Source organism: Phyllobates terribilis, unplaced genomic scaffold (assembly GCF_046119375.1).
Source record: "Phyllobates terribilis strain yellow unplaced genomic scaffold, ASM4611937v1 Scaffold_3__8_contigs__length_932513732, whole genome shotgun sequence".
In the NCBI taxonomy this organism is placed as follows: Eukaryota; Metazoa; Chordata; class Amphibia; order Anura; family Dendrobatidae; genus Phyllobates; species Phyllobates terribilis.
This window is the reverse complement of record NW_027362763.1, coordinates 66,779,709-66,806,097: the sequence shown is the minus strand read 5'-3', so window position 1 is coordinate 66,806,097 and position 26,389 is coordinate 66,779,709. Positions and strand designations below refer to the sequence as shown.

Below are 26,389 nucleotides of genomic sequence, written 5' to 3'. Positions count from 1 at the left end.
CGTGAGTCTGTCTACATTATCAGTGGAGAGCCGCGTGCGCTTATCTGTCAGCACACCACCAGCAGCGCTGAACACACGTTCAGACAGAACGCTGGCTGCGGGGCATGACAAGATCTCCAAGGCGTAAGTGGCTAGCTCCAGCCATTTATCCAGATTGGAAGCCCAAAAAGAGCAAGGGTCCAGTGACACAGTCGTGGCTTCAATGTTTACTTGGAGATACTCCTGTACCATCGTCTCTAGGCGTTGACTATGTGTCAGACTTCTTGTCTCCTGTGGCCTTGCAAAGGATGGGCTAAAAAAGTGGTGAAATGATTCCGCAAAATTGATGTTACCAGCAGATACTGTGGTTCTGTTACGGTTAGAGTGCTGAACACTTGACGGTCCCACGGTTGGCAAGTTGGAACTGTGAGATTCACTACGTGCACCACTGGTATTTTGTGGAAAAGCACATGTAAGATTCTGCAACAGTCTCTGCTGATACTCCTGCATGCGTGCATCCCTTTCTATGGCAGGAATAATTTCTGCAAATTTACTTTTGTACCGGGGATCTAACAGTGTGGCAACCCAGTAGTCAGGATTATTTCTAATTCTCACAATTCGAGGGTCATGTTGCAGGTAGTGCAGCAAGAAGGCACTCATGTGTGTTGCGCATCCAGGAGCACCAAGTCCCTGTTGTGTTGGTGGCGAGGTAACAATCATGCTTCCTTCCTCTGTCCTCTCCCCCCAACCTCGCACAACAGAAATGTGATCAAGGTCTCCCTCATCTGATGAGTCTTCCATCAGTTCGTCCTCCACTTCTTACTGGGCTCCTGCACCTTCCTCACTAGTTTGGCTGCTACCATGCGCCCTGGTAAAACCATCTCCCCCACCCTCACATGCCTGCCGCCTTGGTGCTGCCGACCGTCTGGACCTTGCAGATGTTAGCCCTTCCGCATACAACTCCTCCTCCTCTACTTCCTCCACCTCCTCTTGTGCCACCACCTGACTCCGAATTCTGTTTAACATGTGCTCCAGCATGTAAATCACCGGAATAGTCATGCTGATAATGGCATCGTCAGCACTAAACATCTTCGTCGCCATTTCAAAACTGTGCAGAAGGGTGCATAGGTCCCTGATCTGAGACCACTCCTCCAGCGTGATTTGCCCCACCTCTGAATCTCGTTGGCCCAGGCTATACGTCAGAACGTATTGCACCAGGGCTTGTCGGTGTTGCCACAGTCGCTGCAACATGTGCAGAGTTGAATTCCACCGGGTAGGCACATCGCATTTTAGCCGGTGAAGTGGCAGGCCCAACGACTTCTGTAGAGATGTAAGTCGCTGAGCTGCGGAATGCGAACGGCGGAAGTGAGCACACAGCGACCGTGCCCTCTGCAGAAGGCCATCTAGTCTGGGATAGTGGGCTAAAAATTGCTGGACAACCAGGTTCAACACGTGAGCCATACAAGGCACGTGTGTGACATTGCCCCGGCGAAGGGCCGCACCCAGGTTTGCAGCATTGTCGCACACGGCCTTCCCTGGTTTCAGGTCCAGTGGAGACAACCATTCATGAAATTGGTTCTCCAGAGCTGACCACAACTCCTCAGCTGTGTGACTCACATTTCCCAGACATTTCAATGTAAAAACCGCCTGATGACATTGAGCCCTACTGCCAGCATAGTAAGGAGGTGTGCAGGATCCCTTCTGCGCAGTTAGAAAGCTTGTGGCATGACCAGACAGGCTTTGGGTGCAGGTGGAAGACCGAGAGGAGGTTGAGGAGACAGAAGCAGTGGAGGAACTTTGACATAAAGAGGATTGACGCACAACTCGTGGGGATGGCAAGACTTGGACAGCAGCCCCTTGTCCTGCTGTCACCATAGTTACCCAGTGCCCAGTCAGCGACATGTAACGCCCCTGTCCATGCCTACTCGTCCAAGTGTCTGTGGTGAAATGCACCCTGTCACACACAGAGTTTCTCAAAGAAGCGGTGATGTTAGGTGCGACATGCTGGTGGAGCGCAGGCACACCTTTCTTTGAGAAGTAGTGCCGACTGGGCATCTGGTACTGGGGCACTGCGACGGACATAAGGTCTCGAAAATCCTCTGTGTCCACCAGGCGGAAAGGCAGCATTTCTGTAGCCAAGAGCTTGCAGATGGTGAAATTCAACCTCTTAGCTTTCTCATGGCTAGGAGGAAATGGTCTTTTACTTGTCCACATCTGAGGGACCGAGGGCTGGCTATTGTGCTTAGACGGGGTTGATAAGGGTGTCCCCGGCAAACTGCCGGTCTGTGAGGAAGATGCAGGCGGACATGTTAGGTTGCCTTGATCCAAAGGTGGTGCTATCGATGTCGGACAGCGCTCAACACCAGCTGGTGTTACCACCTCCAAAGAAAATGATGACCTGCCAATCACGCTGGCTGTTGCGGGTAAAGAGGTGGCAGGTCTGCGCCCCAAAACAGGTGTGACTGCTGTCCCCCCAGTCACAGAGGATGAAGAGGCCGCGGATGCACAGGATATGGCAGACGGTGGTTGGCCCGGCCGGCTAGGCCGCATTGTAGCACACTGAGCTTCCCACTGCAACTTATGCTTCATGTCCATGTGCCGGTTCATGCATGAAGTACTCAAACTATGTATTTTTTGGCCTCTACTTAGCTTTTGCTGACAAATGTTACAGATAACACGAGTTGGGTCATCTTTATCGATCTGAAAAAATGCCCAGGCCATGCAAGGCTTAGCAACCATGCGACCTGAAGAGCCACCACGACTTGTGGTGAGAGGCAGAGTTGTGTTTGAGGATGCAGTTGTTGACGTGATTCCAGTACTACGTCTCTGTCCAGGAAGGCGCAACCTGACCTCGTCGTCACTAGCATCTTCCTCCACCTCCTCTGCTGACCTCATCTCTTGGCTGACTGTGGGTTGACAGTAAGTGGGATCTCCGACCTCATCATCATCACCCTGTGCGTTATCACACCCGTCGTCCTCAGAGCCAACCTGTTCCTGCCCTGACAAAAAACTAAAGTTGTCGCTCCAATCAGGTATTTGAGTCTTATCATCGTCTTCCTCATTGTCTCCACCAACAGGAGTTACAGTTTGGGAATGAGGGTCTACATTATGGTCAGAACCTTCTGCGTCTGGTCCTGGATCCGACTCAAAGATTCTGGGCATCGGTGCAGATCATTTCCTCGTCTGGATTCACAGAAGCGCTGGAGTTGACCTCTGATTCCCAGGCTATAGTATGAGTAAACAGCTCTGCAGACTCAACCATCTGTTCTACCTCATACTCAGACGGGCAGCTGGAGATTTGGGAGCTGTGAGGAAGCAAGTGCGATTTGGGTGACACCTTTGAGGACTGGAGTATTTGTGATGTTGAAGTTGATGTGGAGGAGAGCCCACTTAAAGGAGCACTTGATATCCGTTGAAGCACCTGCTGTTTTTGTGCCTCATCTGGAATTTGTAGCGATTGGCGTGGCCGTAAGAAAGGGATCTTATCACATTGTCCGCTAAAAGAAGTAGACATTTTAGTTTGGCTGGAAGATGGTCTTTCTTCTGCAGATGTTACTGTTGCTTTAACACCTACCCCACGGACACAACCTTTTTTCCCCTTCCCAACACGCCTATTCCCCTTTCCACCAGCAGCAGGCCTTTTTCCACTCATTTTGGTGGTTAACTAATTCACAACTCTGGAGTTGTTTGCACAAAAAAACAAATGGATGGTAACCGAGCAGAGCTGAGTGGCCAAACTGTGGTATTAGGCCAAAACTATTGGCTGGGTTAGATGCAGAAAAAAATTATTTTGAATTTGCAACCTGATGGAGGTCAGTATAGATGGATTAATAGAACAAGACCCACACACAGCTAGAAGCCCAATATTTTTTCAGAGGTAGATGCAGAAAAAAATATATTCAGTTTGCAACCTGATGGAGGTCAGTATAGATGGACTAATACAACAAGTCCCACACACAGCTAGAAGCCCAATATTTTTTCAGAGGTAGATGCAGAAAAAAATATATTCAGTTTGCAACCTGATGGAGGTCAGTATAGATGGACTAATACAACAAGTCCCACACACAGCTAGAAGCCCAAATATTTTTTCAGAGGTACTGTAGATGCAGATAAAAATTAGTTTTAATTTGCAACCTGATGGAGGTCAGTATAGATGGACTAATAGAGAAAGTCCGACACACTACTAGAAGGCCAAATATTTTTTCAGAGCTAGATGCAGAAAAAAATTATATTTAGTTTGCAACCTGATAGAGGTCAGTATAGATGGACTAATAGAGAAAGTCCGACACACTACTAGAAGGCCAAATATTTTTTCAGAGCTAGATGCAGAAAAAAATTATATTCAGTTTGCAACCTGATGGAGGTCAGTATAGATGGATTAATAGAACAAGACCCACACACAGCTAGAAGCCCAATATTTTTTCAGAGGTAGATGCAGAAAAAAATATATTCAGTTTGCAACCTGATGGAGGTCAGTATAGATGGACTAATACAACAAGTCCCACACACAGCTAGAAGCCCAAATATTTTTTCAGAGGTACTGTAGATGCAGATAAAAATTTGTTTTAATTTGCAACCTGATGGAGGTCAGTATAGATGGACTAATAGAGAAAGTCCGACACACTACTAGAAGGCCAAATATTTTTTCAGAGCTAGATGCAGAAAAAAATTATATTCAGTTTGCAACCTGATGGAGGTCAGTATAGATGGATTAATAGAACAAGACCCACACACAGCTAGAAGGCTAGAAGCCCAATATTTTTTCAGAGGTAGATGCAGAAAAAAATATATTCAGTTTGCAACCTGATGGAGGTCAGTATAGATGGACTAATACAACAAGTCCCACACACAGCTAGAAGCCCAATATTTTTTCAGAGGTAGATGCAGAAAAAAATATATTCAGTTTGCAACCTGATGGAGGTCAGTATAGATGGACTAATACAACAAGTCCCACACACAGCTAGAAGCCCAAATATTTTTTCAGAGGTACTGTAGATGCAGATAAAAATTAGTTTTAATTTGCAACTTGATGGAGGTCAGTATAGATGGACTAATAGAGAAAGTCCGACACACTACTAGAAGGCCAAATATTTTTTCAGAGCTAGATGCAGAAAAAAATTATATTCAGTTTGCAACCTGATGGAGGTCAGTATAGATGGATTAATAGAACAAGACCCACACACAGCTAGAAGCCCAATATTTTTTCAGAGGTAGATGCAGAAAAAAATATATTCAGTTTGCAACCTGATGGAGGTCAGTATAGATGGACTAATACAACAAGTCCCACACACAGCTAGAAGCCCAATATTTTTTCAGAGGTAGATGCAGAAAAAAATATATTCAGTTTGCAACCTGATGGAGGTCAGTATAGATGGACTAATACAACAAGTCCCACACACAGCTAGAAGCCCAAATATTTTTTCAGAGGTACTGTAGATGCAGATAAAAATTAGTTTTAATTTGCAACCTGATGGAGGTCAGTATAGATGGACTAATAGAGAAAGTCCGACACACTACTAGAAGGCCAAATATTTTTTCAGAGCTAGATGCAGAAAAAAATTCTATTCAGTTTGCAACCTGATGGAGGTCAGTATAGATGGACTAATAGAGAAAGTCCGACACACTACTAGAAGGCCAAATATTTTTTCAGAGCTAGATGCAGAAAAAAATTATATTCAGTTTGCAACCTGATGGAGGTCAGTATAGATGGATTAATAGAACAAGACCCACACACAGATAGAAGCCCAATATTTTTTCAGAGGTAGATGCAGGAAAAAAATATATTCAGTTTGCAACCTGATGGAGGTCAGTATAGATGGACTAATACAACAAGTCCCACACACAGGTAGAAGCCCAAATATTTTTTCAGAGGTACTGTAGATGCAGATAAAAATTAGTTTTAATTTGCAACCTGATGGAGGTCAGTATAGATGGACTAATAGAATGATGCTATGCCCAAAAGATTTTACTTCACTAGGTGCAGTAAAAAAATTGGTATTCTATACACAGGTGGTATATCTTGCAACACAGATAGGCTACTCCACTGACTAACACACTCTGCAATAGGCCAAAAAGGATTAGCTTTGCTAGATTCAGCCAAATGCTGTGAAAAAAACTTGCACAGCACTGGCACAGACCTGCCTGGCAAAAACTGATAGTAACTGATGTAACCTAGTCCTGAAAAGGACTCCAATTACAATTAGTCTTTACTCCCACAACCTATCTATTTAAGAGCACAGACCTCCCTGATAAAAGTCGTAGGAAATGCTGTAACCTAGTCCTTAAAAGGACTGCAATCACAACTATTCCCTACTCCCAAGCTATCTGTATATTTGTGCGAAAATTGGCTTGAAATTAACAAGGTATAGCGCACACAGCAACAGCGGTGCCGTCTAATACGCAGCTGCAGCAGTGAGAAAATGGTGGCAACGGGGAAAATGGCTTGGTCTTATAGGGCAAGGACATGTGACATACACTGCCAATGACACATGCCCTTGCTTGTGTGAAAAAAAGCACTACGCTCCGTGTGTGCGCTGCTGATAGGCTGACAGATTGCACCTCCCCACTGCAAATGCGGGAAAGAGAAAAAAAAATGGAGATCTTCATTGTTCCTGCAGAGATCCATCCCCTGCCCCTCCCCTCACCCCGCTGTACACTCAAACTGCGTATTAACATTAATTTTCATCATTACTGAGAAAAAATCCAGTTATGATTTTGGTGCACGAACAGTTATCGAACATAACCTCGAACAGCCGAATTTTTCTCAAATTGTTCGTGTTCGCCGAACGGCTCGAACACCGCCCAAAACAGCTCGAATTTGAGATTGGCGAACAGTTCGAGTAGAACAACGCTCATCTCTAATCATTACTTCATATACACACATTGGCCAGCAGATGGCAGGAAAGTACAATTTACAATGCAATGTATTAAATTAACTCAGTACACACAATGGAACAAATCTACTACCACACTACAACTGTCTCATTTAGCAGCAGTAGAACGGGTACCGGGATGCCACATATGCATGAAAGTGGTCATTCTGGTGCAGACTGGAGTGAGGCAATAGAGATGCATGTGTGGAAAATTATGAATAAGCTTGGGAAACAGTGCGGTTTAAGGAAGAGTCAGACGGCCATATAACAGTGATGGAAATTGCAACAGAATGCTCAGACAGGCTGTCGGCTCTCTTGAACTGAGCGTGACAGCTGCATAGAAATAGTTGCTGTCACTCTCAGGTTAGGAGACCTGACAGCCAGTCCGCGCATTGTGTTGCCATCCTCGTTTGACGTATACAGACATTTGACTCTTCCCATAGTCTGGCAAATCTCTTGACTGCAAAACCAATTCACATCTACTCAACTAGACCTCACTCCTATTCAAAGACCTTGTCTGGCAGGTTAGTACAAGAACCTACATAAGGATCTGTGGACTGGTCTACAGGCATGTGTTTGCACTCTGGTTTTACTCTTTTCTCATTTCTTGATCTACTGTTTACTAGAGATGAGCGTTGTTCTACTCGAACTGTTCGCCAATCTCAAATTCGAGCTGTTTTGGGCGGTGTTCGAGCCGTTCGGCGAACACGAACAATTTGAGAAAAATTCGGCTGTTCGAGGTTATGTTCGATAACTGTTCGTGCACCAAAATCATAACTGGATTTTTTCTCAGTAATCATGAAAATTAATGTTAATACGCAGTTTGAGTGTACAGCGGGGTGGGGGGAGGGGCAGGGGATGGATCTCTGCAGGAACTATGAAGATCTCCATTTTTTTTTCTCTTTCCCGCATTTACAGTGGGGAGGTGCAATCTGTCAGCCTATCAGCAGCGCACACACGGAGCGAAGTGCTTTTTTTCACACAAGCAAGGGCATGTGTCATTGGCAGTGTATGTCACATGTCCTTGCCCTATAAGACCAAGCCATTTTCCCCGTCGCCACCATTTTCTCACTGCTGCAGCTGCGTGTTAGACGGCACCGCGGTTGCTGTCTGCGCTATACCTTGTTAATTTCAAGCCAATTTTCGCACAAATATACAGATAGCTTGGGAGTAGGGAATAGTTGTGATTGCAGTCCTTTAAAGGACTAGGTTACAGCATTTCATACGACTTTTATCAGGCAGGTCTGTGCTCTTAAATAGATAGGTTGTGGGAGTAAAGACTAATTGTAATTGGAGTCCTTTTCAGGACTAGGTTACATCAGTTCCTATCAGTTTTTGCCAGGCAGGTCTGTGCCAGTGCTGTGCAAGTTTTTTTCACAGCATTTGGCTGAATCTAGCAAAGCTAATCCTTTTTGGCCTATTGCAGAGTGTGTTAGTCAGTGGAGTAGCCTATCTGTGTTGCAAGATATACCACCTGTGTATAGAATACCAATTTTTTTTACTGCACCTAGTGAAGTAAAATCTTTTGGGCATAGCATCATTCTATTAGTCCATCTATACTGACCTCCATCAGGTTGCAAACTGAATCTAATTTTTTTCTGCATCTAGCTCTGAAAAAATATTGGGCTTCTAGCTGTGTGTGGGTCTTGTTCTATTAATCCATCTATACTGACCTCCATCAGGTTGCAAACTGAATATAATTTTTTTCTGCATCTAGCTCTGAAAAAATATTTGGCCTTCTAGCAGTGTGTGGGACTTGTTCTATTAGTCCACCTATACTGACCTCCATCAGGTTGCAAACTGAATATATTTTTTTCTGCATCTACCTCTGAAAAAATATTGGGCTTCTAGCTGTGTGTGGGACTTGTTGTATTAGTCCATCTATACTGACCTCCATCAGGTTGCAAACTGAATATATTTTTTTCTGCATCTACCTCTGAAAAAATATTGGGCTTCTAGCTGTGTGTGGGTCTTGTTCTATTAATCCATCTATACTGACCTCCATCAGGTTGCAAACTGAATATAATATTTTCTGCATCTAGCTCTGAAAAAATTTGGGCTTCTAGCTGTGTGTGGGTCTTGTTCTATTAATCCATCTATACTGACCTCCATCAGGTTGCAAACTGAATATAATTTTTTTCTGCATCTAGCTCTGAAAAAATATTGGGCTTCTAGCTGTGTGTGGGTCTTGTTCTATTAATCCATCTATACTGACCTCCATCAGGTTGCAAACTGAATATCATTTTTTTCTGCATCTAGCTCTGAAAAAATATTGGCCTTCTAGCAGTGTGTGGGACTTGTTCTATTAGTCCACCTATACTGACCTCCATCAGGTTGCAAACTGAATATATTTTTTTCTGCATCTACCTCTGAAAAAATATTGGGCTTCTAGCTGTGTGTGGGACTTGTTGTATTAGTCCATCTATACTGACCTCCATCAGGTTGCAAACTGAATATATTTTTTTCTGCATCTACCTCTGAAAAAATATTGGGCTTCTAGCTGTGTGTGGGACTTGTTGTATTAGTCCATCTATACTGACCTCCATCAGGTTGCAAATTGAATATAATTTTTTTCTGCATCTAACCCAGCCAATAGTTTTGGCCTAATACCACAGTTTGGCCACTCAGCTCTGCTCGGTTACCATCCATTGTTTTTTGTGCAAACAACTCCAGAGTTGTGAATTAGTTAACCACCAAAATGAGTGGAAAAAGGCCTGCTGCTGGTGGAAAGGGGAATAGGCGTGTTGGGAAGGGGAAAAAAGGTTGTGTCCGTGGGGTAGGTGTTAAAGCAACAGTAACATCTGCAGAAGAAAGACCATCTTCCAGCCAAACTAAAATGTCTACTTCTTTTAGCGGACAATGTGATAAGATCCCTTTCTTACGGCCACGCCAATCGCTACAAATTCCAGATGAGGCACAAAAACAGCAGGTGCTTCAACGGATATCAAGTGCTCCTTTAAGTGGGCTCTCCTCCACATCAACTTCAACATCACAAATACTCCAGTCCTCAAAGGTGTCACCCAAATCGCACTTGCTTCCTCACAGCTCCCAAATCTCCAGCTGCCCATCTGAGTATGAGGTAGAACAGATGGTTGAGTCTGCAGAGCTGTTTACTCATACTATAGCCTGGGAATCAGAGGTCGACTCCAGCGCTTCTGTGAATCCAGACGAGGAAATGATCTGCACTGATGCCCAGAATCTTTATGAGTCGGATCCAGGACCAGACGCAGAAGGTTCTGACCATAATGTAGACCCTCATTCCCAAACTGTAACTCCTGTTGGTGGAGACAATGAGGAAGACGATGATAAGACTCAAATACCTGATTGGAGCGACAACTTTAGTTTTTTGTCAGGGCAGGAACAGGTTGGCTCTGAGGACGACGGGTGTGATAACACTCAGGGTGATAATGATGAGGTTGGAGATCCCACTTACTGTCAACCCACAGTCAGCCAAGAGATGAGGTCAGCAGAGGAGGTGGAGGAAGATGCTAGTGACGACGAGGTCAGGTTGCGCCTTCCTGGACAGAGACGTAGTACTCGAAGCACGTCAACAACTGCATCCTCAAACACAACTCTGCCTCTCACCACAAGTCGTGGTGGCTCTTCAGGTCGCATGGGTGCTAAGCCTTGCATAGCCTGGGCATTTTTTCAGATCGATAAAGATGACCCAACTCGTGTTATCTGTAACATTTGTCAGCAAAAGCTAAGTAGAGGCCAAAAAATACATAGTTTGAGTACTTCATGCATGAACCGGCACATGGACATGAAGCATAAGTTGCAGTGGGAAGCTCAGTGTGCTACAATGCGGCCTAGCCGGCTGGGCCAACCACCGTCTGCCATATCTTGTGCATCCGCGGCCTCTTCATCCTCTGTGACTGGGGGGACAGCAGTCACACCTGTTTTGGGGCGCAGACCTGCCACCTCTTTACCCGCAACAGCCAGCGTGATTGGCAGGTCATCATTTTCTTTGGAGGTGGGAACACCAGCTGGTGTTGAGCGCTGTCCGACATCGATAGCACCACCTTTGGATCAAGGCAACCTAACATGTCCGCCTGCATCTTCCTCACAGACCAGCAGTTTGCCGGGGACACCCTTATCAACCCCGTCTAAGCACAATAGCCAGCCCTCGGTCCCTCAGATGTGGACAAGTAAAAGACCATTTCCTCCTAGCCATGAGAAAGCTAAGAGGTTGAATTTCACCATCTGCAAGCTCTTGGCTACAGAAATGCTGCCTTTCCGCCTGGTGGACACAGAGGATTTTCGAGACCTTATGTCCGTCGCAGTGCCCCAGTACCAGATGCCCAGTCGGCACTACTTCTCAAAGAAAGGTGTGCCTGCGCTCCACCAGCATGTCGCACACAACATCACCGCTTCTTTGAGAAACTCTGTGTGTGACAGGGTGCATTTCACCACAGACACTTGGACGAGTAGGCATGGACAGGGGCGTTACATGTCGCTGACTGGGCACTGGGTAACTATGGTGACAGCAGGACAAGGGGCTGCTGTCCAAGTCTTGCCGTCCCCACGAGTTGTGCGTCAATCCTCTTTATGTCAAAGTTCCTCCACTGCTTCTGCCTCCTCAACCTCCTCTCGGTCTTCCACCTGCACCCAAAGCCTGTCTGGTCATGCCACAAGCTTTCTAACTGCGCAGAAGGGATCCTGCACACCTCCTTACTATGCTGGCAGTAGGGCTCAACGTCATCAGGCGGTTTTTACATTGAAATGTCTGGGAAATGTGAGTCACACAGCTGAGGAGTTGTGGTCAGCTCTGGAGAACCAATTTCATGAATGGTTGTCTCCACTGGACCTGAAACCAGGGAAGGCCGTGTGCGACAATGCTGCAAACCTGGGTGCGGCCCTTCGCCGGGGCAATGTCACACACGTGCCTTGTATGGCTCATGTGTTGAACCTGGTTGTCCAGCAATATTTAGCCCACTATCCCAGACTAGATGGCCTTCTGCAGAGGGCACGGTCGCTGTGTGCTCACTTCCGCCGTTCGCATCCCGCAGATCAGCGACTTACATCTCTACAGAAGTCGTTGGGCCTGCCACTTCACCGGCTAAAATGCGATGTGCCTACCCGGTGGAATTCAACTCTGCACATGTTGCAGCGACTGTGGCAGCACCGACAAGCCCTGGTGCAATACGTTCTGACGTATAGCCTGGGCCAACGAGATTCAGAGGTGGGGCAAATCACGCTGGAGGAGTGGTCTCAGATCAGGGACCTATGCACCCTTCTGCACAGTTTTGAAATGGCGACGAAGATGTTTAGTTCTGACGATGCCATTATCAGCATGACTATTCCGGTGATTTACATGCTGGAGCACATGTTAAACAGAATTCGGAGTCAGGTGGTGGCACAAGAGGAGGTGGAGGAAGTAGAGGAGGAGGAGTTGTATGCGGAAGGGCTAACATCTGCAAGGTCCAGACGGTCGGCAGCACCAAGGCGGCAGGCATGTGAGGGTGGGGGAGATGGTTTTACCAGGGCGCATGGTAGCAGCCAAACTAGTGAGGAAGGTGCAGGAGCCCAGGAAGAAGTGGAGGACGAACTGATGGAAGACTCATCAGATGAGGGAGACCTTGATCACATTTCTGTTGTGCGAGGTTGGGGGGAGAGGACAGAGGAAGGAAGCATGATTGTTACCTCGCCACCAACACAACAGGGACTTGGTGCTCCTGGATGCGCAACACACATGAGTGCCTTCTTGCTGCACTACCTGCAACATGACCCTCGAATTGTGAGAATTAGAAATAATCCTGACTACTGGGTTGCCACACTGTTAGATCCCTGGTACAAAAGTAAATTTGCAGAAATTATTCCTGCCATAGAAAGGGATGCACGCATGCAGGAGTATCAGCAGAGACTGTTGCAGAATCTTACATGTGCTTTTCCACAAAATACCAGTAGTGCACGTAGTGAATCTCACAGTTCCAACTTGCCAACCGTGGGACCGTCAAGTGTTCAGCACTCAAACCGTAACAGAACCACAGTATCTGCTGGTAACATCAATTTTGCGGAATCATTTCACCACTTTTTTAGCCCATCCTTTGCAAGGCCACAGGAGACAAGAAGTCTGACACATAGTCAACGCCTAGAGACGATGGTACAGGAGTATCTCCAAGTAAACATTGAAGCCACGACTGTGTCACTGGACCCTTGCTCTTTTTGGGCTTCCAATCTGGATAAATGGCCGGAGCTAGCCACTTACGCCTTGGAGATCTTGTCATGCCCCGCAGCCAGCGTTCTGTCTGAACGTGTGTTCAGCGCTGCTGGTGGTGTGCTGACAGATAAGCGCACGCGGCTCTCCACTGATAATGTAGACAGACTCACGTTCATAAAGATGAACAAATCATGGATCTGAAATGACTTTTCTACCCCTGTGTCATCCTGGGGAGAGTAAAAGCTTGATGATTGGTTAAAATCACCCTACCAACCGTTTTAAGCTTTCAAATTACTAATCATGTTTATCTGTATCTTGACTGGAAAATAATTTGGGCTTTGTAGCAGTGTGCAGCACTGATCCTATTAGGCCATCTATACTAAAGCTTCACCAGATTTAAAATTTAAAATAATTTTTAGCTGCATCTAGCCCGGAAAATAATTTTGGGGCTCCGAGATGCGCAAGACACATAAGTGCCTTCTTGCTGCACTACCTGCAGCATGACCCTCATATTGTCAGAATTCGAAGTAATCATGACTACTGGGTTGCCACACTCTTAGATCCCCCAAACTTTTCGATCAACCTTTTCATTTTAATAAAGACCAAAAAAATGGTCATTTTTGAAATTATAAGCATTAGCAGGTTGTTAGAAACTGAAATCAAACAGTTTTCAACTCAAAACTTTATTCTAGGTGATGTTACATTTTCACATAGGACCCCTTGTTCGAAAGGAGCTTCTGAACTCTCTCGTCCATTGAATTTGTCAGGTTTTGGATGGTTTCTGCTTCAATTGTTTTGCATGAGGACAGAATACCCTCCCAGAGCTGTTGCTTAGATGTGAACTGCCTCCCGCCATCATAGACACTCCTTTTAATGATGCTCCAAAGGTTCTGAATGGGGTAGAGGTCAGGGGAGCATGGGGGTCACACCATAAGTTTGTCCCCTTTTATGCCCATATCAGCCAGAGATGCAGATGTTTTATGTGCAGCATGAGATGGTGCATTATCATGCAGAAAAATGATCTTGCTGTGAAATACACGGTTCTTCTTCTTGAACCATGGCAGGAAGTGCTGTTTGAGAAAATCCACATACATTATGGAGTTCATCTTTAGCGCCTTCAGGGATCCTAAAGGGGCCGACAATCTCTCTCCCCATGATTCCAGCCCAAAACATTACTCCACCTCCTCCTTGTTGGCGCTGTAGCCGTGTTTGCGTGGGGTGTCCATCAACCAGCCATCCTCCACTCCATCCATCTGGACCATCGAGCGCTGCACGGCACTCATCCGTGAACAAAACTGTTTTGAAATCAGTCTTCATGTAATGTTTGGCCCACTGGAGCCGTTTCTGCTTGTGTGAAGTGGATAGAGGAGGTCGACAGGATGGCGTATGCACAGCTGCAAACCTCTGAAGGACCCTGCATCTTGTTGTTCGGGGGACGTTGGAGGCACAAGCAGCTTCAAAAACTTGTCTGCTGCTATGACAATTCTTTTTGGCCGCTGCTCTTTCAACCTGACGTAATTGCCTGTAGGAAAGAGTCCTCAATTTGCCCTTATCAGCACGCACACGTGTGTACTGTGAATCAGCTACATACTTCTTGATTGCCAAGACACTTCATCCTGATCATCGCACAATGTTGATTGTAGTCATGCCTTGACCTAAACACTCCACAATTTGTTGCTTCTCAGCAGCCGACACATCCTTTTTCTTTCCCATTTTGGCAGAAAATGTAGGCTGCTTAATAATGTGAGAGAGCCTTCTTAAGTAGTCTTGCCTTTCATTGGACACACCTGCCAAACTAATTAGCACACGTGTCTGCAATTGCTTACAGTGATATAAAGAGCCCTGACACACATCACCATCAATGAGTTTAACTGACAAACAAACAAATTCTTCCCTTATCACTCCTAAACACTTTTTGCATAATAATTTGGAACGCAGTGTACATGTGCTTTTCCACAAAACACCAGCGGTTCACGTAGTGAATCTTACAGTTCTAACTTGCCAACCGTGGTCTGTATGGAGTTGTTCAATAAAGGGCCCAAAATTAAGATAACATAGATGGGAGAGGTCTCTATGAATAGGAATTCCTAAGTATTTGATACCCTGTGAGGGACAGGCAAAGGGAAAGTTGGACTGGATGGAATCCTATATGGATTTGGGGAGGGAGACATCGAGGGCCTCAGACTTCGCTGCATTGATTTTAAAATTTGACCATGTAACAAAGTGATCTATTTCAGCCATAACAGCAGGGATGGATATATGTGATTGAGTGATATATACTAGGACATCATCAGCAAATAGAGAGCACTTGTACTCGGTGCCTCCCACCTCAATCCACCTAATATTGGGGTTATGGCGAATTGATGAGAGCAGGTGCTTCGTCACTAGGATGTATAAGAGAGGGGACAGAGAACATCCCTGCCTTGTCCCATTGGTGATTGTGAAAGGTGATGAAAATGTTCTGACGCGCCCCCTGGGCCTTGGGACACCCGGAGCCGGACCCTTTTTGGTGGATGCTGGTGGTTGTAGTCTCCGTGGCGGCAACCCGGTTCCGTGGCTCAGGGCGGTCAAACCAGTGGCGGAACTATTTATGTGGTTTTGATGTTTAAATGTCCGACTACGCCACCCGTGGATTGCGGTCAGAGTGAACCGCCGCTCCAGGACAGACCGCTGAGGCTGGTGTTGTGGGTGCAGCAGAGCGTAGCATAACTCCCCACGGGAGGAGTATAGCCTCAGGGCAGTGTATGCGGAGGATGGGGATGATGGTGCAGGGCAGCAGCAGTAACGACACGGAGTCAGTGATGCAGTCCAGGGCCTTTACTCACAGTTCTTATTATCCAGACCACGTCTGCAGGTAACGGCTGCCCACGTCGTACTGTGCTCACCAGGTGAGGGGCTCAGACAACTCCCAGATAACTTTGGAGCACTTCACAGGACCCCCTTTGTGTGTCCTTTGTCTGGCCTTTCTTACCAACACTTCTGTCCGGCTGCCTCGGGCCTCCTCTTGGTAAACTTGGCGCCAGTTTCCCTGACCCTATGTGGTGCCTTCCTAGCGGGTGTAGCGAGGGGCTGCGCCACATAAAATGTCAGAGCCTCCGGTTTCTAGCTGAGGGTCGTTTCCTGCCTCCACTAGTTCGGGGACCGGTCTCCCCCTTTGGCCTGACCCCTCCACGCAGGTGGATTCGGGCGTGCCGTGGCGACTCGCCCGTCCGCACCCCTGGGATCCCTTCATTCCACGTTCCTGGAGCCTTCTCCGCTCCTCTTCCTTCCATCTCCCTCTTCCAGGCCTGGGCCTCTGTTACTAGGCCTGCCTCCGGAGCAGAGCTCATGCAGAGCCCCTGCTCCCTGCCACTTCTGCTCAGACTTCTCTGCACTGAACTAAGATGGTGCCCACCTTTTATACTCCCTTCTCAATGCACCCAGGAACTGCTTCCTCCCTGCTCCTGCACTACAGGGTTCCCCTTCCTCAGTGTTCCCTCCCCCCACTCCAGCCAGGGACAGGGACTGTCGTGCCCATCTCAGGGGCATATTGGTCGCCCTGCCCCACGGCAATGTGGTGTAATGCATGCAGGTGTCGGGTCCTGATCCACACTCCATCCTTACCTGAGAGTGAGATATCACACCTCTGGGTGAGGTGCAATACGTCTGTAGCAACCGAGCCCTCAGGGTGCTACAGTTCCATTTATCTTCAGCCTAGGTGACGTATTGCGATACAGGGCCGTGATTTTGGCTATAAAAGGGTCCCCTAGACCCCTACCCCAAGCTTTTTAAGAGAATCATATATGGCGTGCCAGGAGACTCTATGGAATGCTTTCTCAGCATCCAACGAGAGTATCTAATTACAAATTTTTAACTGCATCTAGCCCAGGAAATACTTTGTGCCTAGTAGCAGTGTCTGCTAGTCAGCGGATTATCCCGGCTGTTAAGCAAGCTACACCACCTGTAGTTTAGACACTTAATTTTTTCAAAGGAAATGATTCGGGACCATGGGATACTTAGTGAAGAGCATCAGGAGGCACCCCAAGGCATAGGGGCTGGGACTGGCATTAGGATGCCTTGCGGTGGACAGCCGAGCTCGATCCTTATAAAAGCTTTTTAACTGCAGCAGCTTTAGTGGACGCTACTGGAGCTGCAATTACGCGGGTGCTGGCATGAGACTTGCCCTCCTATAGATCCTTGTAAATGGATTTAAAGTGTATTCATTCAAATTAGAGAGACAATTTAAATTAAAAAGCTTAGAGCTGCCTCCACCACAGGGGGGCTCGCTCGACCCACCAGCGGACAGGCACCAGTATTGGGAGAGGGGGGCTGGCCGTCAGGGTTCACCGCGGCTCTGGCACAAACCCGGCGACACGGAGGTGGCACGGGCAGGAGCGGACTGGCCGTGTCGGCTTCTCACTTTTTGGATTTTAGAAGGGCATGACATGCCTATATCTGTGTCTCCCCCTCCTTTTACTCCTCCACCTCTTTTATTTTCGCATGACTATATGTACTTGTCACTTTTCCATGTGTTAGTTATGTCTTCTGAGCAGTTTGTCAGCTTTTGGACACCTTTGAAGGTGTTTTCTATGTGTTTCTATGTGTTTTTGTTTGCCTGCCATTGTTTTTAACGGTGTTCGAAGGTGTTCGACAAACAGTTCGACGAACAGTTTGGCGAACACACGGGTGTTCGACGAACCGAACCGAACTCGAACACTACGGGGGTGGCTCAACACTACTGTTTACTTTAAGTTCTTGATCAACTGGTTAATATTACAGTGACTTTCTTTCCATAGCTCATCATACTTCCCAATTTCTGCCAAAAGTGTAAATGTACTGACCGGACAGTAAAGAAACATATTTAACCGTAGGGTAAACACCGATTTAGTCTGAAAGATATAAAATTTAGAAATTTGCACACCCTAAGTCACTCACATAGGACTATGTCTCATTTTAAAAAGACACTTTTTTGATAATTGCGGCAAAATATTTTTTGACACATTAGAAATATTGCCTTTTGGGTCTTTAAGGTACTCTGAGTTATCCAGTAGATATAAAATATTGCTTGCTATCTTTCCTCTCTAATATCTTCCCTTTTTATATAATGTGTCCTCAGGGATTCTTTTTGCTTCCAATGATAACTGGAGAGCGATGAGACGATTTACTCTGTCAACACTTCGAGATTTTGGAATGGGGAAAGAAGCTATCGAAAACAAAATTTCTGAAGAAGCAGATTTTTTGGTACAAAAGTTCAGATCTTACAAAGGTTGGTGAATGGTTCCATTATACTTTCTTTGTGCATCTTCAAGAAATTAACTTATTATGTTATGACAGAGACATACCTGGGTGGGAGCTGGGGCATGTGCCCCAGGCGCAGCTGGCAGGAGGGGTGCCCTCGGGCCGCCTAATGCGGCGTTCCGAAGTGTCTTCCCCGGTGGCTGCATTTTGCCGCCTGTAGACTGAGATTCGGCAGTTCTCTGAACAGGCTGTCAAGCTGACAGCCAGAACAGAGAAGGTGCAGCACGCCGGCTCCCAGTGTTCAACTGTACGTGTGTCTTCCAGACGTACAGTACAGACCAAAAGTTTGGACACACCTTCTCATTTAAAGATTTTTCTGTATTTTCATGACTATGAAAATTGTACATTCACACTGAAGGCATCAAAACTATGAATTAACACATGTGGAATTATATACTTAACAAAATAGTGTGAAACAAATGAAGATATGTTTTATATTCTAGGTTCTTCAAAGTAGCCACCTTTTGCTTTGATGATTGCTTTGCACACTCTTGGCATTCTCTTGATGAGCTTCAAGAGGTAGTCACCGGAAATGGTTTTCACTTAGCAGTTGTGCCCTGTCAGGTTTAATAAGTGGGATTTCTTGCCTTATAAATGGGGTTGGGACCATCAGTTGTGTTGTGCAGAAGTCAGGTGGATACACAGCTGATAGTCCTACTGTATAGACTGCTAGAATTTGTATTATGGCAAGAAAAAAGCAGTTGAGTAAAGAAAAACGATTGGCCATCATTAGTTTAAGAAATGAAGGTCAGTCAGTCTGAAAAATTGGGAAACCTTTGAAAGTGTCCCCAAGTGCAGTTGCAAAAACCATCAAGCGCTACAAAGAAACTGGCTCACATGAGGACCGCCCCAGGAAAGGAAGACTGTTAAGAGGAGACTTTGTGCAGCAGGCCTTCATGGTAAAATAGCTGCTAGGAAACCACTGTTAAGGACAGGCAACAATCAGAAGAGACTTGTTTGGGCTAAAGAACACAAAGAATGGACATTAGACCAGTGGAAATCTGTGCTTTGGTCTGATGAGTCCAAATTTGAGATCTTTGATTCCAACCACCGTGTCTTTGTGCAACGCAGAAAAGGTGAACGGATGGACTCTACATGCCTCCCACATGAAGCATGGAGGAGGAGGTGTGATGGTGTGGGGGCGGTTGCTTTGCTGGTGACACTGTTGGGGATTTATTCAAAATTGAAGGCATACTGAACCAGAATGGCTACCACAGCATCTTGCAGCGGCATGCTATTCCATCCGGTTCGCGTTTAGTTGGACCATCATTTATTTTTCAACAGGACAATAACCTCAAACACACCTCCAGGCTGTGTAAGGGCTATTTGACCAAGAAGGAGAGTGATGGGTTGCTACACCAGATGACCTGGCCTCCACAGTCACCAGACCTGAACCCAATCGAGATGGTTTGGAGTGAGCTGGACCGCAGAGTGAAGGCAAAAGGGCCAACAAGTGCTAAGCATCTCTGGGAACTCCTTCAAGATTGTTGAAAGATCATTTCCGGTGACTACTTCTTGAAGCTCATCAAGAGAATGCCAAGAGTGTGCAAAGCAGTCATCAAAGCAATAGGTGGCTACTTTGAAGAACCTAGAATATAAGACATATTTTCAGTTGTTTCACACTTTTTTGTTAAGTATATAATTCCACATGTGTTAATTCATAGTTTTGATGCCTTCAGTGTGAATGTACAATTTACATATTCAAGAAAATACAGAAAAATCTTTAAATGAGAAGGTGTGTCCAAACTTTTGGTCTGTACTGTAAGTACAATTGACGCTCTGACCACTGGATCAGAGCAACGTTAGCAGCGTGATCAGGTTTTGTGATTACACATATGACGTCATTCGTCAGCGCGGGTACACACAGAGGCGCACATCGGTGGTAAGTGCTTCACATTGGAGCTGAAGATAGAAAATTAAATGTAAAAGGTGAAATATTTACTCTCTGGGGCAATATTTATGCTTTGGGAGCAATGTTTATGCTGTGAGGAAATATTTATTCTGTGGGAAGAATTTTTATACTGTGGGGGGAATATTTAGTGTATGAGGGGAAGATTTAGTTTCTAGCGGGGAAATTTAGTATGTGGCGGGGAGATTTCGAGTGGGGGGAGGGGTTTCGAAGATTTAGTGTAACAGTGAGGAAGATTTGAGGACACAAGTTTGGGGAGCAAGGAAGGGACAGGTGCAGCTGTGGCACCCCTGGGGTTCAGTCGCCACAGAGGTACTGCACCTCACCCAGAGGTGTGGTGTCTCCTTCTCTCAGGTAAGGAGGGAGTGCTGCCCGGAACCCAAACACCCGCATTCAACACTACACTACTCCAGGCCGGCTGGGAGGGCAAGATGCACTGTGTTTCTGCTGAGCCCTGTCTCTGGCCGGAGTGGGGAGAACCAAAGAGAGGGGGAACCAGTAGTTGGTATGGGTGGAGGATGTAGAGTTGTGGAGCTCCATTGTAGGAGGTATACAAAGGGAAGCCATCTTAGAGTGGCAGAGGTTAGTCAGTATGGATTCAGTAAGAAGAGGAGGGGAGCAGAGTCTCTTCAGGAGCTCTGCTCCACAAGTGGGGCCTAGTGATATAGGCCCAGGAGGGGAGCAGAGGAGAAAGGCTCCGTTCTATAGAAGGGATCCCAGGGGGTACGGTGAGTGCAGGACAGCACCCGTACGCCCCGAATCTGCCAGGTATCAGAGGGATCAGGCCACAAGAAGGGGACCGGCCCCTGGACCAGCCGTGTTACTACAGGTCTCAGCTAGAAAAACCGGAGGCTTCTGCACTTCCGTGGTGCAGTCGCCACAGTCTCACCCTAGTCACCGTGAAGGTCAAATAGGTCCGGGAACTACAGGTTGCCCAGAAGGAACTTCAGAGCACCCGATCGGGACTGTGTGTGGGAAGCGCAGGGCAAGAGGGAGAAGACCCAGCGCCAGAAGTCGGTCTAGTAAGGAACATAAAGAAAGCGGGGTTCCGTCAAGTGCTCCTGACATATCTGAGGAAGAGCTGAACCTCTGTTCTGGTAGATGCAGTGCGACACGGGATGCTGACACCCGTACAGTGTACCTGAGAATCGTGAACAAGAACTGAGAGTAAAACTCGGATGACTGCACTGCACTACCTCCGTCAGTTATTTCAGCTGTGCCATCCTGACTGCACTACAAGCCCCAGCATCACCACCCACCATCAAACTCTACACTGCCCTGAGGCCCGCTCCACCTGTGGGGAGCTGTTCCATCCTAGCTGCCCTATCAACTGCCTCAGAAGTCTGCAGCAGCGCTGGTACAAATTACCAGAAACCACAGGTGGCGTCACAATCAAACAACAAATCCCATATAAACTATCCCCTTTTTGTTGACTGCCCTGGGCCACAGACCGGGCTAGCCACTGTGACATATTCCCCCCCAGCATCCATAGGCCCGGACACCGAGTACCCCACTGCCATGGGGGCGCGTCACAGCCACAATATGGAGAGCGGGAGAGATTTGAAGCCACAGTATGAGGAGAAAGTGGGATGATAGGGGGCATGAGGAAACAGTATGGGGGATTGGTGAAGACACAGAATGGGTAATATGGGTGCGAATGCTGTACGTTGAGTGTACAGTGAAATGTATGCGGACACAGTATGGGGAGCGAGTTGGGGAATGGGTGCAGGCACAGTATGGGGAGTCGGGGAGATTTGTGAGGAGACAGTATGGGGAGTTGGGAGGGGTGTGAGAGAAGATTGAATGAGGAGGGAGGGGGAAGTGTGTGAGGAGACAGTATGGGGGTAGAAAAGTGTGAGTGGGCACAGAATAAAATTTGAGTAGTGTGAGGAGTAGCATAGGGGGAAAGTCCCAGCCAAGAGGGGCAAGTAAGCTAAAAAAGGGGAGTGTGATGAGTGGGCATAGTATAAAGACTGAGCCCTATAAGGGAAACACAGTGTGAGAGAACAGTATGAAGAGGGGCCCAGTATGCAAAAGTATGATGTGGCATCATATTTTGTGCAGGGAAAATAGTGAGGGGCAATTATTTATTCAGGGGCTCAGTGTAGGGCAGATATTTTTATTCAGGAAAATTATAATGACAATGCTATCGTTAAGGGTATCATGTGGGGATGTGCAACAGAAGACTGGAGAAGATGGAAATCTGCAGAGTTCAGCTGTGGATGAGAAAAAGTCATCAAGGAGTATGGACAAGATGAAGATGAAAAGAAAGAGACGTATACTTTTTAGTCGTTCATCTATAATGGTACCTGGATGTAAATTTTTTTTGCGATACTAATTCTTATCTTTTTATTTATGTTAGGAACATTACAGGGGTTGTCTAAGTTTGTGATGACTCTGCAGTCATTCTTTGTGACTGCAGACTTCTGAATTCTCACAGCACACATTGCACACTGTCAGGATTCTCAAGCAAGCGATTTGCATACATGCGGTCACATGCCGACTAGACATGTGTGGCATCACTCAATGAACATTAATTGAGGGAGGCCAGACACGATTAGTCGGAATGTTGCCAGATAGCATACTTGTGCAAGGGAGAATCCTCAAAGTGTGCAGTGCATACACTATGAGAATTCAGAAGCCTGCAGTCACATAGAGTGACTTCAGACTCTCTTCTCAAACCGGGACAAGTCCTTTAGTTATAAAATAAAGCCCTGTAGCCAATCCTAACAGCGTGTAATATACTCACTGTCAGGGTTCAGCTCTGCTTGCAGGTTCCAGCCACAATTTTCACACTTATGGTCACGTGACACTTATCTTTTCTTCCTGCTTCTCTCAGTTTTTCACTAAATACACTGTGTTCCAAATTATTATGCAAATAATATTTTCTCAGATTTTCCCAAATTACCTATATGAATTGCAGTCATTATAATTTTCCAGTCAAATAACTATTAGAGTACAATTGAAAGGTTTTTGTATAAACTGCCTATGATAACAGTATATTTTTTAAAAAATAAAAAACTCAAACTGCACTCAAAATGCATGTTCCAAATTATTATGCACAGCAGAGTTTTCAACCTTTTCATTTTAATAAAGAACAAAAAAATGATCATTTTTGAAATTATAAGCATTAGCAGGTTATTAGAAACTGAAATCAAACAGTTTTCAACTCAAAACTTTATTCTAGGTGATGTTACATTTGCACATAGGACCGCTTGTTCGAAAGGTGCTTCTGAACTCTCTCGTCCATTGAATTTGTCAGGTTTTGGATGGTTTCTGCTTCCAATTGTTTTGCATGAGGACAGAATACCCTCCCAGAGCTGTTGCTTACATGTGAACTGCCTCCCGCCATAATAGACACTCCTTTTGATGATGCTCCAGAGGTTCTCAATGGGCTTGAGGTCAGGGGAGCATGGGTGCCACACCATAAGTTTGTCCCCTTTTATGCCTATAGCAGCCAGAGATGCAGATGTGTTATGTGCAGCATGAGACGGGGCATTATCATGCATGAAATGATCTCGATGGTCCAGATGGATGGAGTGGAGGATGGCTGGTTGATGGACACCCCATGTAAACACGGCTACGGCGCTAACTAGGAGGAGGTGGAGTAATGTTTTGGGCTGGAATCATGAGGAGAGAGATTGTCGGCCCTTTTAGGATCCCTGAAGGGGTAAAGATGAACTCCATAATGTATGTTGAGTATCTCAAACAGCACTTCCTTCCATGGTTCAAGAAGAAGAACCGTGCATTCCGCAGAAAGATCATTTTCATGCATGATAATGCCCCGTCTCATGCTGTACATAACACATCTGCATCTCTGGCTGCTATGGGCATAAAAGGGGACAAACTTATGGTGTGGCACCCATGCTCCCCTGACCTCAACCCCATTGAGAACCTCTGGAGCATCATCAAAAGGAGTGTCTATTATGGCGGGAGGCAGTTCACATCTAAGCAACAGCTCTGGGAGGGTATTCTGTCCTCATGCAAAACAATTGGAAGCAGAAACCATCCAAAACCTGACAAATTCAATGGACGAGAGAGTTCAGAAGCTCCTTTCGAACAAGCGGTCCTATGTGCAAATGTAACATCACCTAGAATAAAGTTTTGAGTTGAAAACTGTTTGATTTCAGTTTGTAATAACCTGCTAATGCTTATAATTTCAAAAATGACCATTTTTTTGGGCTTTATTGAAATGAAAAGGTTGAAAACTCTGCTGTGCATAATAATTTGGAACATGCATTTTCAGTGCAGTTTGAGTTTTTTATTTTTTTAAAAATATACTGTTATCATAGGCAGTTTGTACAAAAACCTTTCAATTGTACTCTAATAGTTATTTGACTGGAAAATTACAATGACTGCAATTCATACAGGTAATTTGGGAAAATCTGAGAAAATATTATTTGCATAATAATTTGGAACACAGTGTATTAAGAGAATTAGGAAGAGTAGCTTTTCGACACGTGACTGTAAGTGTGCAAATCGCATATGTCCTTAGGGTGGGTGGGGGGCGCCAAACTGAATTCTTGCCCAAGGTGCCAGAAAACCTAGCTACACCTCTGTGTCATGAGCCCATCAGAGGAGATGATTTTAAAGGTCCAACATCCATCTAGGGTCTACGTTACTACATGGTGGGCCTCAGAAAGCAGAACCCTATTTCCCTTGAGTGATTAGGAAAGATGAGCTAATCTCTTGAAATTATTTTTTGAAAGATTCACTAACATTTCACAAATTTGAAGATTAAATTTGCTCCAAATTGAAACTGACACAATTGCTGTTAGGACAGGGAAGGAGTTAGAAAATAAGAAAAAAAATCTTTATACTTTCCTTTCCTCACATGTTTTGCTGCCTCCGCCAAAGCTCCAAACCTCTTTGCACTGGTCACAAAAGCCACTCCATTCCATCTCAGAGGCCAATCTGATATATTATTATTATTATTTATTATTATGGCGCCATTTATTCCATGGCACTTTACATGTGAAAAAGCGGTATACATACAAGAACAATTACAATAATCTTGAACACAATGTGACAGCGACTGGTACAGGAGGAGCGAGGACCCTGCCCGCGAGGGCTCACAATCTACAAGGGATGGGTGAGGATTAGTGTTGAGCCACCCCCGTAGTGTTCGAGTTCGGTTCGTCGAACACCCGTGTGTTCGCCGAACTGTTCGTCGAACTGTTCGTCGAACACCTTCGAACACCGTTAAAACCAATGGCAGGCAAACAAAAACACATAGAAACACATAGAAAACACCTTCAAAGGTGTCCAAAAGCTGACAAACTGCTCAGAAGACACAACTAACACATGGAAAAGTGACAAGTACATATAGTCATGCGAAAAGAAAAGAGGTGGAGGAGTAAAAGGAGGGGGAGACACAGATATAGGCATGTCATGCCCTTCTAAAATCCAAAAAGTGAAAAGCCTACACGGCCAGTCCGTTCCTGCCCGTGCCACCTCTGTATCGCCGGGTTTGTGCCAGAGCCGCGGTGGACCCTGACGGCCAGCCCCCCTATCCCAATACTGGTGCCTGTCCGCCGGTGGGTCGAGGCCCCCCACGGTGGGGGGGGAGTAACATCTGCAGAAGAAAGACCATCTTCCAGCCAAACTAAGATGTCGACTTCTTTTCGTGGACAATGTGATACAATCCCATTCTTACGGACACGCTCATCGCTACAAATTCTAGATGAGGCACAAAAACAGCAGGTGCTTCAACGGATATCAAGTGCTCCTTCAAGTGGGCTCTCCATCACCTCAATTTCAACATCACAAATACTCCAGTCCTCTGAGGTGTCACCCCAATCGCACTTGCTTCCTCACAGCTCCCAAGTCTCCAGCTGCCCGTCTGAGTATGGGGTAACACAGATGGTTGAGTCTGCACAGCTGTTTACTCATACTATAGCCTGGGAAACGGAGGTCTGCTCCAGAGCTTCTGTTAATCCAGATGAGGAAATGATCTGATCTGATGCCCAGAATCTTTATAAGTCGGATCCAGGACCAGATGAAGAAGGTTCTGAGCATAATGTAGACCCTTGTTCCCAAACTGTAACTCCTGTTGGTGGAGACAATGATGAAGACGATGATGAGACTCAAATACCTGATTGGAGCGACAACTTGACTTTTCAGTCAGGGCAGGAAGAGGTTGGCTCTGAGGACGACGGGTGTGATAACACACAGGGTGATGATGACGAGGTT

The 26,389-nt window shown here is 46.0% G+C and overlaps 1 protein-coding gene across 2 annotated transcripts in view; it reads left to right on the top strand.

The window, feature by feature from the left end:
• Positions 1-26,389, top strand: part of LOC141258814 (cytochrome P450 2K1-like) — a 209,279-nt gene that overhangs the window by 60,322 nt on the left and 122,568 nt on the right. For both annotated transcript variants that reach the window (XM_073673964.1, XM_073673965.1), the window contains exon 4: positions 18,107-18,256. In XM_073673964.1, the coding sequence (XP_073530065.1) occupies positions 18,107-18,256 (150 nt within the window). The remainder of the gene's footprint in view (positions 1-18,106; positions 18,257-26,389) is intronic.